At 39.6% G+C, this 15,451-nt stretch overlaps 2 protein-coding genes across 2 annotated transcripts; one reads left to right on the top strand and one right to left on the bottom strand.

The window, feature by feature from the left end:
- Positions 1 to 3,032: 3,032 nt before the first annotated feature.
- LOC102716009 (putative germin-like protein 2-3) lies at positions 3,033 to 3,714 on the bottom strand. Its single transcript, XM_015833630.1, is given in 2 exon segments — positions 3,033 to 3,129; positions 3,131 to 3,714. Coding segments are annotated over 2 exon segments (681 nt in total).
- An 8,505-nt stretch (positions 3,715 to 12,219) lies between these two features.
- On the top strand, positions 12,220 to 12,977 carry LOC102716288 (putative germin-like protein 2-2). Its single transcript, XM_006647229.1, has 2 exons — positions 12,220 to 12,340; positions 12,442 to 12,977. The coding sequence occupies exons 1-2, from the start codon at positions 12,220 to 12,222 to the stop codon at positions 12,975 to 12,977; spliced, it is 657 nt and encodes a 218-aa protein (XP_006647292.1).
- The last annotated feature ends 2,474 nt before the right edge of the window (positions 12,978 to 15,451 follow it).

Here is a 15,451-nt window from a genome sequence, read left to right as displayed (position 1 = left end):
CCGTCAACTTTTTTTTGTTAAGTGCTATAGTATGAGCTATAGTATGAACAGTGTATTTAGCGGCAAAAAATGATGGAAACCTAACGACAATGATATTTCTCAGATAAATTAGTTTGTACGATAACATTTCTTAGAACTCGCATTCGTCAATGGCATTTCTTAGGCTTAGATATTTGTCTATGGTATTTTTTAGATTTTCTCATTTTGTTTTCTCTCGTGACATCGAAGGTTTGGACGTTACGTAGAAATATTAAATAAGACCGATAACGAAACTAATTATATAAATAAAGTCTATTTTATTAGACAAATTTTTAAGCCTAATTAATCCACGATTAACAAATATTTACTGTAGGATCACATTCGCTAATCATGGACCAGAGAATGGTGTGAGTTTTATTAATAGTCTATATTTAATACTTTTAATCAATGTACTAAAAATAGTCAGAGGAAACATACACCGCGTACACGTCCAACCAAGCCCCGCGGTGTCGTCAAGCTGCAACAGTGACCTCCATGTAGTCTGTTCGTTCTAAAATGAGATTATTTTTCACTGTTTCTTTCTAAAATAAATTTAATTTTTAAACGGTCATTTTAGTGGAGTTTATAAAATAGAAAATAAATATATTAAAATTAAAATAAAATGAAGGATAATTATATTGGGATTTGATAAAATGTAATGTGTTTTAGAGGGTGTTTGTTTCCCGGGACTTTTTTTAGTCCCTGTCACATTGAATGCTTGGACACTACTTAGAAATATTAAATATAGATTATTAATAAAGCCCAACTCATACTCTGGACTATTTCGCGAGACGAATATATTACGCCTAATTACTTCATGATTAGCGAATGTGATGCTACAGTAAACATTTGCTAATTATGGATTAATTAGGCTTAAATAATTGTCTAATGAAATAGCATTTATTTATGCAATTAGTTTTGTTATCGGTCTATATTTAATACTTCTAATTAACGTCCAAACATCCAATGTGACAAGTGACACTGGATCCAAATAACCACTTAGTCTTTTTTTATTATTGGTATAGGTTGGAAGGGTGAAAAATATTTTTTTTAATGGAGTAAGTATCTTTCAATCTATCCATAATCCAAACACGTGTGATGTCATATAACTTACTAGTTAGCGAAAAAAGAAGTTTGGAAAAATATGACCATGTATAGAAATGACAATGGGTCAGATTGGGTACGAGCGGAGCAAGAACATGTCTGACCCGATACCCGCCCATGCATACCTGACCCGTACCCGAATTACTTAGCTGGCAAAGTATTATGCCCGACAGGCGTCCAGGTCGATACCCATTGTGTATCCGATGGGTATTTTAAAATAAACACGTCCTGATCTAATATCCATAAAATAGTAAAAGGAACATTCAACTCAAAATCGCCACAATTTTGAAAAGGGATACAGTGTGATTTGGTAAGATAATCGCACGATTTTCTACCATAATCGTGGCGGTTTATGGCGGTGATTTTTAATGGAGAACAGCATATATGCGCGTGATATGATGATAAAACCGCGACGGTAAGAATGATTATCACAATAATTTCAGTGATAATCATTTCGATAATCATGATAATCGTGATAATAACCCTTTATTACATGGCATAATATCATGAAGATACGTACCAGATCCTGAAAGTTCTATTCTGGTATAATAATGTACTGCCATTCACAGTAGTTGTCTTACACTGTTACATTTGTAGGCCGCTAGCTCTGAATGGGAGCCAATCTAAAAAATTAATTCACATGGAAAATACGATTTGCAATATTGTCATTTCTGTTTTGCGCTTTTTGCACGCCTGATACAATTTTAGCCTCTGGTTTAGTTTACAGATAAAACATTTCATGAAGATTCGCCTGTCTAGATACCATGGCACAACATGACGAACACGTTTTAGACCCTGTTTGGTTTAGGTGACTAATTTATTAGTCCCTCTATTTTAGTCTCCTTTAGTCCCTAAAAACCCAAACAGGAGGGACTAAAATTGTATTAGTCTATTAGTCTTTTCCATAGGTACTTATTGGGACTAAAACTTCCTTTCACACCAACCCCTAACAAAAATTTCTATATATGATCCACTTTTAGTCTATTTTAGTCCCTCTAACCAAACTGTAGGGGCTAAAGATTTTAGTCTAGAGACTAAATTTTAGTCCTAGGACTAAAGAACCAAACATCACCTTAATATGGACGTATTGTGGAGATTATGCATGGCTAGTTTGACCACTTCCATTCTCGCGTACGATGCTCACATAACTAGTTCTAATCATTTCTTGTTGGCCAGCTGCTAAGGGTATTCAAAGGTAGAGCCCACTATAGACTCTTATCTGATCCACGTCAGCAACAAGAACCTATTTTATAATGGTACGTACAAAGATAGAGTCAGGTATGGTTTATTTATTAATGTAATAAAATATTTTTTATTACACTGCTTTTCTTTTTATCCATCCTCACGTAATAAAGTTTTTTTAATAAATGTTAACAGTCGACTCTAAGCCTCATGTATGACAACGGCTTTCCTCCCTCCTTCCCTCTCTTTCCTCCACGTCAGTAAATTTGCTTACGTGGTGATTAAGAGAGTCAGCTAATAAACACATTTGTATGTGCTAATGCAACATATCATCTCAGTATCTCACTGTGCGATTATCTTATTCTTACCATACAATATATTACATACATTTTCACTGTTTTAACATAATGGAATCTAAAAATCATATTTTAGATTGGATTAACATACGGTAAGTTGATATATAAAAACCAGATTTTCCATCTTAAAGTCTTCAAACTAGAAATACTTCCAAGATATGCCAAACACTCCAAGGACAAGATGATGAGACCAACCAAGAAGAAATTTAATGCTTTGCACAATTGCTTTCAGGATAAAACAACACAGCAAGGCCACAGCGCACTCGAGAAACACAAAACACAAATCAATTAAGATGAAGAACAGATGCCATCGAAGAGAAAACAATAGACACCGTAAACACATAAATCCTGCACATCTCGATCACCAAGCTCTTAGAACTGAGCTTGGATTTGGTCCACCACTGTCTTCTCTACTTGAAATGTCTTTGCAAGGATATCATCCGAGATAGACGGCTTCAATCCAAACACTACTGGCTACCGTGATAACGCTAGGGTTTTGGCTACTTAGTGTCGCGATAACAACGGCATCCGTTATACCATAGTTAAATTGGAAGTGAACGAGACCCTTAAGGAAAACGAACACATCACCCTTATTAATAACCTTGGCGAACAACTTGTTATCTAGGTTGGACGTCATGAACCCAACATAGAGTGAGCCCTCAAGTACAGTAAGAATCTCGGTGGCACGAGGGTGCGTGCGAGGGGGGTTGAGACCGTAGGGTGCGTAGTCGATACGGGCGAGAAAGATGCTGAGCGTATTGAGGCCGGGTACCTACGCGACGTTGACCGCCGTCACGGCGGAGCCCTGCTTGCTGGTGGCGTTGCCGGCCACGTGGAGGCCGGAGAAGAAGAAGTCGTCAGTGGCGACGTCCTTGGTGTCCTTGCAGCTGGCGACGCTATTGACGCGCACCGGGAACGACCTGTCCGCGACGCACAGGTCCTGCAGAGGGCTCGGATCGGAGGCGACGACGAAGCCACCGCTGCAATGATCAGAGCACCACATGGCCAGGAGAGCCGCGGCGGCGAGGAGCAAGGAGAAGCCAATGGCGGCCATTGCTTCGTTCAATCGATCAGCTAGCTAATTAATTAAGTAGCTGAAACTGATCAGCTAGCAAGCAGATTATACTAGCTTAACCTGTAAGAATGTATGTTTCATATGGGTGTCATGCATATTAAATAAACTTGACAGGGTTATTAAGTGAGGGAGTTTTATAAGATGAGAGAGGAATCATCTGGCTCGGTTACCTATTTTACCGTCATAACTATGCCATGAAACTATGCATTAAGACTGACCTAAATATTGTGTCTGTGTGCAGAGGGAGTCTCGACGCCTATTTTATAGGGAGAATTAGCTAGAAACTGATTAAGAGGGTGATGAATTAACTACGGTAGGACGAGTAATTAGTTGCTAGTCTCGGTCTTAATTATTTGTTAATTAATTTGCATGCATGGCACGTCGTCACAGCTTGTGTTTGCATGCACAAATCAGAGCAGCCGGTGTGCATCATGTTCGTATGAGTAATTGATCTGACGACGGCTAGAAGAGTAAGTAAGAGGAAATTAATCATTGCTGATGATTGAACAGGTCGCATGCATGTCTGGACACAAATTAAGCTCAGTGAATGCGTTATGTACATAGACACTCCGCCAGGTGGAGGCTAACAATGGTGTAATGACAAAGTACAAAAAAAATATTGCATCTGGTTTTTTAAATTGAGGTCGTTGACTCTTTTATCTAAGTTTGACCCTTCGTTTTACTTAAAATTTTATGCAAATATAAAAAATTATAGATCATGCTTAAATTTACTATAGTAATTATTGGAATGTGAGCTCCTCAAGCGGGAGTCGGTGAGACCCTCCTTTTGGGTTCGACCTAGGGGTGCAAAGTCAGGGCCCGAAAGCCTTGATGGGAGTAAAAGAGTAAATGCGAAGTGAATTCCAAGGGGTCGGACACCCGGGCGGACAGAAAGGAATTAGATAGATTCAGGCCGTCGTGAGACGTGATACCTTACTCCTGTTGTCTGAGCACTATGTGAGTAAATATGCTACAAACTTATGTGGGTATGCTCTCCCCTTTGTCTGTTGTCCAAGGCCTCCTTTTATACTGGCAAGGGGACAACGGCCATGATTCCTACGAACCGCTGTTGAATAGGTCATCATTCAGCTAAGTTGTATAGTCCCATCGGTTAGAGGATAGGCGACGTGGAAGATGCTCCTTGGAACTCAACGGTCCGAACTGGGCCACCACCCTCGCCTCCTAGCAGCTGTCCGTCGCATTTAATGCGACGACGATGGAGGGGGGACATGCCATCCCATGTCACAAGGACGGTATGTCCTCTCTCATCTTTTTCACGGGGGAGAGTAAATGAGGGGCGTGCGCTTGTGCCACATTTAATGCGGCTCGGACGCATGCTCGCGCTCATCATGAGGGTGGCATGGTGCATCAGACGCCCTCCTATTGCATTAAATGCAATGGTTGGGCTCTGAAGTTGCCCCTGTTGCAAGTAGGCCCCGCCTGGGATGCCGAGGGGATCGGGGGTGCCTCGACCCTCCCGGCGTTCGTCCAGGCGGCTCCCGGGAGGGGGGGGGGGGCGGTTTCTAGGGCCCAACCCCTTTCCCTCTTTTCCTTGGGGTTTGGGTCCTTGGGCCCACAATCATCACGCACCGTCTACGCATAGAAGATATCCGGGGCCATAATATATCCGACAGTAATACATCAAATTATAAGAAAATAATTATTAATTGTATATTTTTAATAAAACGAATGGTCAAATGTAGATCCTATAGTCAATGACGTCAATTAAAAAAACGGAGAGAGTACAACACTAATTAGTTTATGCTTAATTGAAGATAGTTGGCGCATGCCATGCATTATGCATGACAGCCGTGCGATATATATGATGAATAATTGGTAAAATATATTCCTTCCGTTTTACATTGTAGGATTTTCTAGTCTTATCTAGATTCATTTGTGAGAATAAATCTAGACACATATACAAAAAAATATATACATTGATACATGGATAAATTTAGACAAATCCAGAAAGTCTTATGATATAGAACAAAGGGAGTATTATTATCTAGACTAATGTAAATTAAGTCTAGAAAAACTTGTTTTCGGAATATGGTATCTTTATTTTTAACATGTAGGAGAAGCTATGAGGTGATCATGGTGGGCGAAGAGGGACTGAGACTAGAATGTTGTTTTCAAGGTTAGAGTCGGTCATAAGATGTCACTGAATAGTTATGCTAACTTGGTACTGTGGTGTGCGGGGGGCAATCTCTAGCTGGTGACGCATGTGCACAAGATAGCTGGATCGATCTGAAGATCTAACATGGGAAAACATGTCGAAACCCTAGTCAACAGAGTAGTCAACGATATCAGTGACATGTCATACAGTAAGCCCGTTACGGATGACCATTGGTGACGAGCGTAATTTGTCGCCATCACCGAGGAGTCATGGGTGACGAGCCATAACATACGGTTCGTCACGGACGACTCATCGGTAATCGGGTGATATGTCGTATTCTATAACCCGTGAAAGGTGAGACATCATCGGTGACGGACATTATAGTTTTGGCCCTTCACAGATGAGTCATGTCATGTCAATATTTTAGCCATCAAAGATGATATGTCATTGGCGATGGGTTGAATGTAATACAGTAATCTACAGCAGGTCTTGTTTGGTCTGTGACGGGCTATTGGATCTTGTCACGAATAGCATGTCTATTTTGCTAGGTTCCGTAGCACTCATGGATGCTTGTATTATACCTGTGCACAAACCAGCCAGCTGATTTAGTCGAGTCGTGAACATAGGATTCTCAGGTTGAGGTGTGTATTGCGTCCACGCTATGCCCGTAGCAGCGTTACCCGCGGCATGATCGCACGAACTCCGTGGACGGACGGACGGACGGACGTGTGTGATGCTACGCACGCGCAGATCGGATCGCTGCCAGATTATTCGCTGGATTAGTTGTTTACTTCGTGTGCGTTCTCGCACCAATAAAAAGCAAGATAAAAACGCTGCGGCATCATTCATTACATTGCCGCTCGATCGATCGATCTGTTCCTGCGTTCTCTGCATCCTGCAATCGCTCTATACATGCTTCCTCCGCTTCTATTCTGTTTTTGCCTGACAGAGTACAGTTCTAGTGTGTTGCTGATTGATTGCCGAAAGTCACCTCCAAATCCTATAATAAATAAATTATTTGAAGAAAAGCCAAAAAAATAAAAAAAACGATTCCAATGATCGAACAAGATCTAGCAGTGGCAACAGCAATCAGCAAGCGATTATGGGCATCCACACTTCAGTTGCTGATGAAATATTAAAGGTCCGCCTAGTGATCAAATGTTTAAAAATTTTAATTCCATCAATTAAATCCATTTACTACCGTTAGATGATAATCTGAAGGCATACATGTAAGTTAAAAAAAAAATCCTATACACGCCCTCCTCCTGTCCCCATGCATTACGTGCGTGTTTGACAGAAAAACGAAAAATCAAACGTTTGATCAATAGCAAAAGTGAATATTAAAGAAACATACATAAATCTCATTTATGGATTTTGTTCTTGTTTTCCCAAAGCAGAAATTTTCGTTAATTATAATTTGCAGCGAATTTACTAATTTGATATTTTACTTTTAAGTAATCTACTCCTTCCATTGCCACTTGAAAACATAGCCCCCCTATATTGCTACCAGCAACCTGAGTTCGATTTTTGAACCAAAGTGTGGGCATCCGCTCGCTTTGTGCATATCACCTAAAAGTCACCAACTAATTGTTTTTTTAAAAAATCATTAACAAGTGTTACTCCGTAAACTAGCCAGTTCAAATTTAACCTATATACAAATACAAAGCAAACAAAAAAAAACAACAAATCTTACTGCAACATGCTTCGATAACTTTTTCGGTGCCAAAAAAAAACGAGAAGACATCCCGGCGACAGGTGGAATCAACGGGGGGGGGGGGGGGGGGGGGGGGGGGCGAAGACGCAGATGTGCGGTAGTGTAGCGTAGCATGGGCCGCACGAAATGGCGGCAAAGATAGCGAAGAACATATCCTGATCGCCTTCCCGTAATGGAAAGGGAAAGAGGCTGCATCTGCATGGCCGGCTCATCAATCCATTCGTTGCCGGAATAGCTGATCGATCGGTGGTCATCTCGATCATCTCATTTCTGCAGCGGTCGCTTTCAATTATTCGCTCTATTTTTTCTTTTCGTTTCTATTTACGCTTATAACCCAAAAATTAAATTTTCAACCTTATATTTGAAGTTGATTTTGTAGTCTTTTCACGTAATTTATTTTTCAGGTTTAGCTTTTAGATGGCTAAAAATACATATGTCAAAGTTTTATTCATAAATTATTTTTTGTTTAATTACAAATATACCGTTGGTATTTTTTATAAAAAAAAATCAACCCCATCAACTTTTGGAGGGCATAAATAGAGCAGAGTACGTACCAGCGCACAGCAGCCAGCTCAAATTAGGAAAGTCCATCAGGTATTGCTGCAAAGAGCGGAGGTAGAAGAAGAGAGGGCCTCGCATGGCGATGAGAGGTCGCATCTGGTAGCCAAGGATGACTTGCCTGTGGCCTCCAACAGGCTGCAGGAGATCACTAGCTTCAGAAATGCATTGTTCTGCCTCTGCATGTGGTCGATCTCACAGGCAGTCTCCTTGGCTAGCCTGAGCAGCTCTTGTTCTCCATGCCAGACTCATCTCTTCTCTCAATCTTAATCAGATCCTAGCTAGTCTCACACAGCTTTTCATTCTTGTTTTATGCTTCAGTTCCCACACGTGGCCATATATAGAAGCCATCAGTCCATCCTGATAGAGAATGCACTGAACTGGTCAACTGTACTCGCTGCATATATATCTGCAGACTGCATTGCATGGCTACATGCATGGCTACATCAGCTTGATTGCATATATATATATCTACTATCTGCATTGCATGCCTAAATCAGCTTGATAAGATCATGAGATTTCCTAGTCGAGTTGCGAAAGAAGGATCAATGAATCTTGCATGCGTTAGACATGCTTCACATCTTGTTCCAGAGTTCAGAGATTTATCTGTAGATTAGATATATATATATATATATATATACGCTCTGCTGCACCGCAGTGCTTTGATTCTTATTACCCTTTGCTTCTCGCTTGGTGTGTGCAGAAGAGGGGGACAGTTCAGGAGGCCGTGTCGTTTATGTAGCTAATTAAGCGGAGCAATGAGCAAACCTAGATCAAGATGGCTCAAGACAATGGCAGTGCAAGGTGCTTCTGAACCTGTCGAGTGTACTTCAGTTTATGAAGAAATTTTACTCTTGCAGGCCTCCAACTCTGCACTACCGAATACTGAGGTAGTACACGGCAGGGCAACCACAGTGTATAAGTATAAAGACCTACAATCCATATAGATGGACCCAACGAGCAAGTAAGGCGGGTCTCATCATTTACACCATTAAATAGATATCGAAAAATCATATTAGTATTATCGACCACTTTTACAATAAATGCTATAAAGACCACATGTAGGATGTATATAAACAGCCCATATGAGGCCGCGTTCAGCTAGAATGGTAAGTTAACTTACCTCCTTCGTTTTTCGCGCGCACGTTTACTGAACTGCTAAACGGTGTATTTTTTGCAAAAAATTTCCATAGAAGAGTTGTTTTAGAAAATTATATTAATCTATTTTATATTTTTTTAATGACTAATAATTAATTAATCATGTACTAATATATTATTACGTTTTCTGTGTTGGGTAAGTTAACTTACCAGACTTGAAACGAACGTGGCCTAAGTATATTTGTTGTATAATAACCACATTTGTAACATATTATGTTGTCGGGTCCATCATCTGGCAGATAGAGACTACTACACCCGTATCTTATGTTCATGCTTATAAGTCAAAATTTGAATTAATTTTAAATCTTAAATTTAGAGTTGATTTTGGGTTTTTTTTCCTAAAGTATATTCTGAACCTTTTTGGACCTGACTTGGAACTCGGTGGATTGCCAAGATTAGGAGAGCATGCCGTCCAACGTATACCTGCTTTACCACCTAATCACGTACGCCGGAGTGGTTCGATCGCCACCATAGCTGCCGTCGACCACTGCCTGGTACGTATTCCATCGATCCCCAACTCGCACAAAGAAGCCGCCCTTCAATCCTGTGCAACAGTGCAAGTGTGGAATTGACTCGCTGTCCCATTAGACCATTACAAGTTTGCCCTTACTTAGAACTACAAAAATCCCAATGATACTATATGATTTGTTTTCATATTTGCCCTTCCATCGATTTTAGTATACTTACTACCACGTACAATAGAGTTGGATCTCGTTGGTTGGGTCTAATTATGTCGATGGCTCACGTCTACTCGAAGGTACCTTAAAAATCCCATTGAACAATGCAGTTGGAGGTCCAAAGGTCGTTGACTTCTATACATAGAGAAGAAGAAGAAAGAAGAAAGAAACAATGCTCTACTGGTATGACTACCACCCCTATAAAGAAGAACAGAGAAGAAGAAGAAAGAAACAACCCAGTCAAACAGAGGAGGAGGAGAAGAAGAAGAGAAACAACACAGTCGAAAGGTCAATTCAATCTCGAAGGCATCTCAAGCAGGTGATCACATTTATTTCCGTGTAAGCAGAGATGATCAATGTTAGGCTATTATTAAAATTTTAGTTGGATCAAATAACCCAACATATGCTTGTTCTGTGTGAAGGAAATTAATTAGCTAGATGTTTAATATGTCTTGAGGTGTGTGAAGTAATAAGCGTGTTAATTGTGGCCTGCCAGGCCAGCGACGGCTACAACAAAATCAGTCAAGCTAGCTGGCTTTTGCATGTAGATCCAGTCTGATGCATGTTCTCCTTCCAGGTGGAATAACAGTAACGACATCTACATAAACTGGATTTGATTACTAAACATCAAGCAAAAAGTTAATTAATACTCCCTCCACCCTAAATGTTTGACACCGTTGATTTTTTTATACACGTTTGACTACTCGTCTTATTCAAAAAAATTTATGTAATGTGTTAGTTATTTTTATATCATTTCTTTTATTGTTACATATACTTTTATGCATATATATAGTTTTACATATTTCATAAAAAAATTAAATAAGACGAATAGTCAAACGTATATAAAAAAGTCAACGACGTTCAATAGGATTGAGGTAGCATATATAATTGCTATATATATATGCATTACGTTCAATTCGTCGCTCCGTTAACAATTTCTGTTTGGGAAAACGACGAGCAGTGACTTTAGTTGATTAATTTGGCCTCAACTTTAGATCGAAATTAATTAATTACTAATTATACTTGCTAGCTCTACATTTTTGGTTGGTCAAAGTGGTCTCATCTCGTCTTAATTCTTGGAGAAAAGTAAGCGCTATGTATTTATCAACCTATATACATTCGTGCATCATATGTTAGTTTTACAATGATGCAAAAAGAACAAATTAATAATTGAAGAATGGAGAGGTTCTAATTTAATCCAGACTATTCAGTACGTACGTTGTCTATGGATGGACAGGACGGGGCCTGCAAAAGGGCAAATAAACTACCTCCAAAATACTTTGTCAAGAGAGGTTACTATAGTGACAATAGGCTGCTAATTAACTTGCTAAGCTTGAATATAAATACGGTACTAATTCATTGCTTAGACTTTTTTCAAACACAAACTAATTTCAGTTTTGCTACAAATTACTCGAGTGATTTTTTTCTTAAAACCACGTCAATAACTACGGTATAATTATAGCGTAATTGTATAACTAGTATATAATTACACTGTAACTGGAATGTAATTAAATACAATATAACTACCACTAAGCTATAAGTATTTTTTATTTGTGTGAGACTTACATTTGTTATACTATGATTATATTACATATATATTTATATAATTTTAATAAAAATTACCTGGATCCGGGTAATTAATACTACCTCGTCCCTAAATGTTTAACACCATTGACTTTTTTATAAACGTTTGACTATTTGTCTTATTTAAATTTTTTTTTAAATATATAAAACTATATATATAATATTTAACAATAAATGAAATGATATAAAAATATTAATAATTATGTAAATTTTTTTGAACAAGATGAATAGTCAAACGTGTATAAAAAAGTCAATTGCGTCAAATATTTAGGAAAGGAGAGAGTATATAGCGCCACTCCCTCTAATTTAAGCCCGATGTCTCCATTCGTTCACACAATCACAGATACGTATACTATAGCTATCTACTGCGATTGATAATATTTCTTCCATGCATGATAGAGGATAGATACATAGATAGATACAGATGGATATATCTGCAGGCTGTCCATCCTATCTAGCTATAGAAAAAAAAAAAGACTTGTTCTTGGTCCTTTGGCATGCACGGCAAGCCGGCCGGCAGCTAATGTTCTTCCTATCATCACAATTGTCAGCAGAGCTCAATAGGATTCTGAAATCACAAATCCCCCTATAAATGCCAGCTTCCTCTCCACGACATTATATTCCACATCAAAGCAATGTGCCACCATATCCATCTCCATAGAGAGCTCTCCACAGCTATGGCTACTGTTCACTCCCTTGCTGCCGTTGCCCTCTTGGCTATTTTGTGCTCTCATGGCACCTTGGCCTCTGATGCGGATCTTCTTCAGGACTTCTGCGTCGTCGACAAGACATCTCAAGGTAGATGTTCTGCATATATAATTCCTTGGCTCCATGTCTTTTGGCTATAATGTTCGTGGGACTGACAACCGATGATTTTGTCTGATTGTCAATGTATGTAGTGCATGCCAATGGGTTTCCTTGCAAGGATGCCAAGGACGTAATCGCCGATGACTTCTTCTTCTCCGGCCTCCACATGGCCGGCAACACCACCAACAAGCAGGGTTCCAACGTGACCAACGTCAACGTTGCACAAGTCCCAGGGCTCAACACCATGGGCATCTCCCTTGCCCGTGTCGACTATGCATCCAATGGCCTCAACACGCCTCACACGCACCCGCGTGCCACTGAGATTCTAACTGTTCTCGAGGGGTCTCTCTATGTTGGCTTCGTGACATCAAACCCCGAGAGTAAATTGTTCGCCAAGGTTCTTAACAAGGGTGATGTGTTTGTGTTCCCGCAAGGGTTGATCCATTTCCAGTTTAACCATGGGACAAGCAACGCAGTGGCTCTTGTCGCTTTGAGCAGCCAAAACCCTGGGGTGATAACAGTGGGAAATGCAGTTTTTGGGTCAAAGCCATCCATCTTGGATGGCATACTTGCTAAAGCATTTCAAGTGGATAAGAACATCATAGACCGTATTCAAGCTCAATTCTAGAGAATATGCGTCATATATTCTATGATATATATGACAATCGTGTTCTTTTATTCTTCAATTGTAAAATGTGATTTCAGTATTGATTAATTGTGATACTATGGCCATGTTCTTTGCCCCCCTCAAGTTAACTTATCCTCCTTGTTTTCCGCGCGCACGCTTCTCGAAATATTAAACAGTGTATTTTTTGCAAAAAAATTCTATAGAAAAGTTGTTTTTAAAAAATCATATTAATATATTTTATATTTTTAATAATTAATAATCAATTAATTATGTACTAATTTATTACTGCATTTTCTGTGGCAGGTATAAGTTAACTTACCTCCTACCCACCGAACGCAGTCTATGTTGTATTTTCGAATTAAATGTTCATGCTTGAGTGTACATTCATACGAAGGAAACATTTTGACTATGCAAAATTAAAGAAACTAAACAAACCTTTTAGTAAGATATGCTCTAGAGTAAATCACTTATCTATGAAAAAATAAAAGAAAGGGCAAGGGCCCCTTGAAATATTTTTCTTGCACTATACACCATTTATAGCCAAAAAGAAAAGAGGTGGGGGTGTCTCTTGAGGAGTTCGTACTCCGACAATATGGTAAATAATAGATGGTTTAAAGTGAAAAATATTAGATCGCCCCTAATTTATTCGATAACATGGATAACTGACCTAAGATGTAATTAACTAAAAGTAAATATAAGAATTATGTATACTAGAAACTACATGGTATCAATGGTCGTTAATAAACTGACCTCATCTGTTTTCTATGCAGAAGTTAATAAAATCAATTTTACCATGCTTTCTTTGATCAGCTAACCAAAGTGCCCACAATGCCCACATCTTCCATGTTTCTCCTCTCTCCTTGTCTCATTTACTCTATGGCTGCCACCGGTACTGAGCTATTGCCACCAGAGCACATCTGTATTAGATCAACTTCGAGCTACTGCTGGCCTCGTCCATCTCTCACACCATTGGCCTTGTTGAAATCTTATATCTATGGAGAATTTGAAAATTTGTCTTTAATCACTATAAATTGACAGATGATTCATCATGTAGATTAATTATAGCACATATCAACATTGTTCTTAAAGTCAATGGTGGTTGCCAAGTGCCAACAATGGCGTCATGGTAGGTGGGATTGACGTTCCACACAAAGTCATATCACACACCACGGGTGAATTTGACAAATGGCTGCCTAATGTCGATCTATTGACCAGCGCAATGATCACCATGTTGGACAAGAATATGTCCAAGTTGTAGAGTGATGGCATGTCTAGCATGCTGAGGGTTTCCTCCAGTTTGGCATCGATAGTCCTCGTTGGGTACCTGTGCTAGCCATCTTTGTTGGGCTGGTGGTAGCGCCGTCTGGTGGAGCTAGTAGCATGGATGAGCCAGTAGATCGAAAGAGCTAGCTAGGAGCTATTGCTGCTGAGGTGCGCTTGGTCCCTTCTCTACAATTAAATAAGTTTAGTTCAGGGGTATTTATGGTTGTTACAAGGGGAATGCAAAAAAGAAAAACCCTAGGGGCAAGTACAATATATATTTGTTTTGATGTATTAATACATGCATATTGACTATTGTTGTATACATTGTCTATTAGCTTACTCTAAATGAGCTAAACATAGAATATGCAAGAGTCTCTCTTCTATTGTCCTTGCCCTAATGGAGAGAAAAAAACATTGTAGCGTGTTATCTATACTGAAGAGTAATATGTTACATGCATGTGCTAAACCCGTTGAAGGGTTGGTTTGCTTTGAAGCATAAACATGTCTATCCAATTTTTGGTTATAGGTATATTTTAACTAACCAATATTTGATAAGGCTAAACTGTATTTGGCTAAAACAAATCAACTCATGGAATCAAACCAACCCAAACCTCCTTTTTCCCATTTATTGACGGTCTGGTTTAATTTGGACCTAGCGTAACCTGTTGAACCAATGTCTTGTCCTTCTTCCTCAGGCATGGGCCATGCCTCCATGACTGGACAAGCTCTTGCGACAACGTCGTCCAAGCTTTGTCACCTGCAGGGACACTAGCAGCACTGTCCACCTCCTCGTCACGAGGCAAGTGAAGAACAACTCCAACATTGTGGCAAGTGACTTGCACAACAACAACCCCTTGCACACTTTGATGACTCTTGTTGTCTCTACTAGTAGTAAGAATCTCATGTAGCAAAACTCAAGGCTAGCACTGACTACATCAAACTGCATCCTTGATGAGCCCCAGCGGTAGTTGCACATTCTACATACGCTCGACAAGCCCGTCGGGCACTCCGACGAGCTTTCTCCATGGTTTCATCATCTTATACTTGACGAGCTTCATACTGGTGTGCTTGACAAGCAGCGTCTCCGTGCTGAGTCCCCACGAGCAAGGATAATGCTCCAATGTGCAAGGAACCACCATTAAGCTTAGGACTGCCATGGTTGTGATGTTGTTCTCGTATTCATTCCCCTTCTTTCTTGTACATAAGAAGAA

The sequence above is a fragment of the Oryza brachyantha genome, chromosome 2 (assembly GCF_000231095.2).
Source record: "Oryza brachyantha chromosome 2, ObraRS2, whole genome shotgun sequence".
In the NCBI taxonomy this organism is placed as follows: domain Eukaryota; kingdom Viridiplantae; phylum Streptophyta; class Magnoliopsida; order Poales; family Poaceae; genus Oryza; species Oryza brachyantha.
The sequence above is the reverse complement of the archived record's forward strand: the minus strand, read 5'-3'. Positions and strand labels throughout refer to the sequence as shown.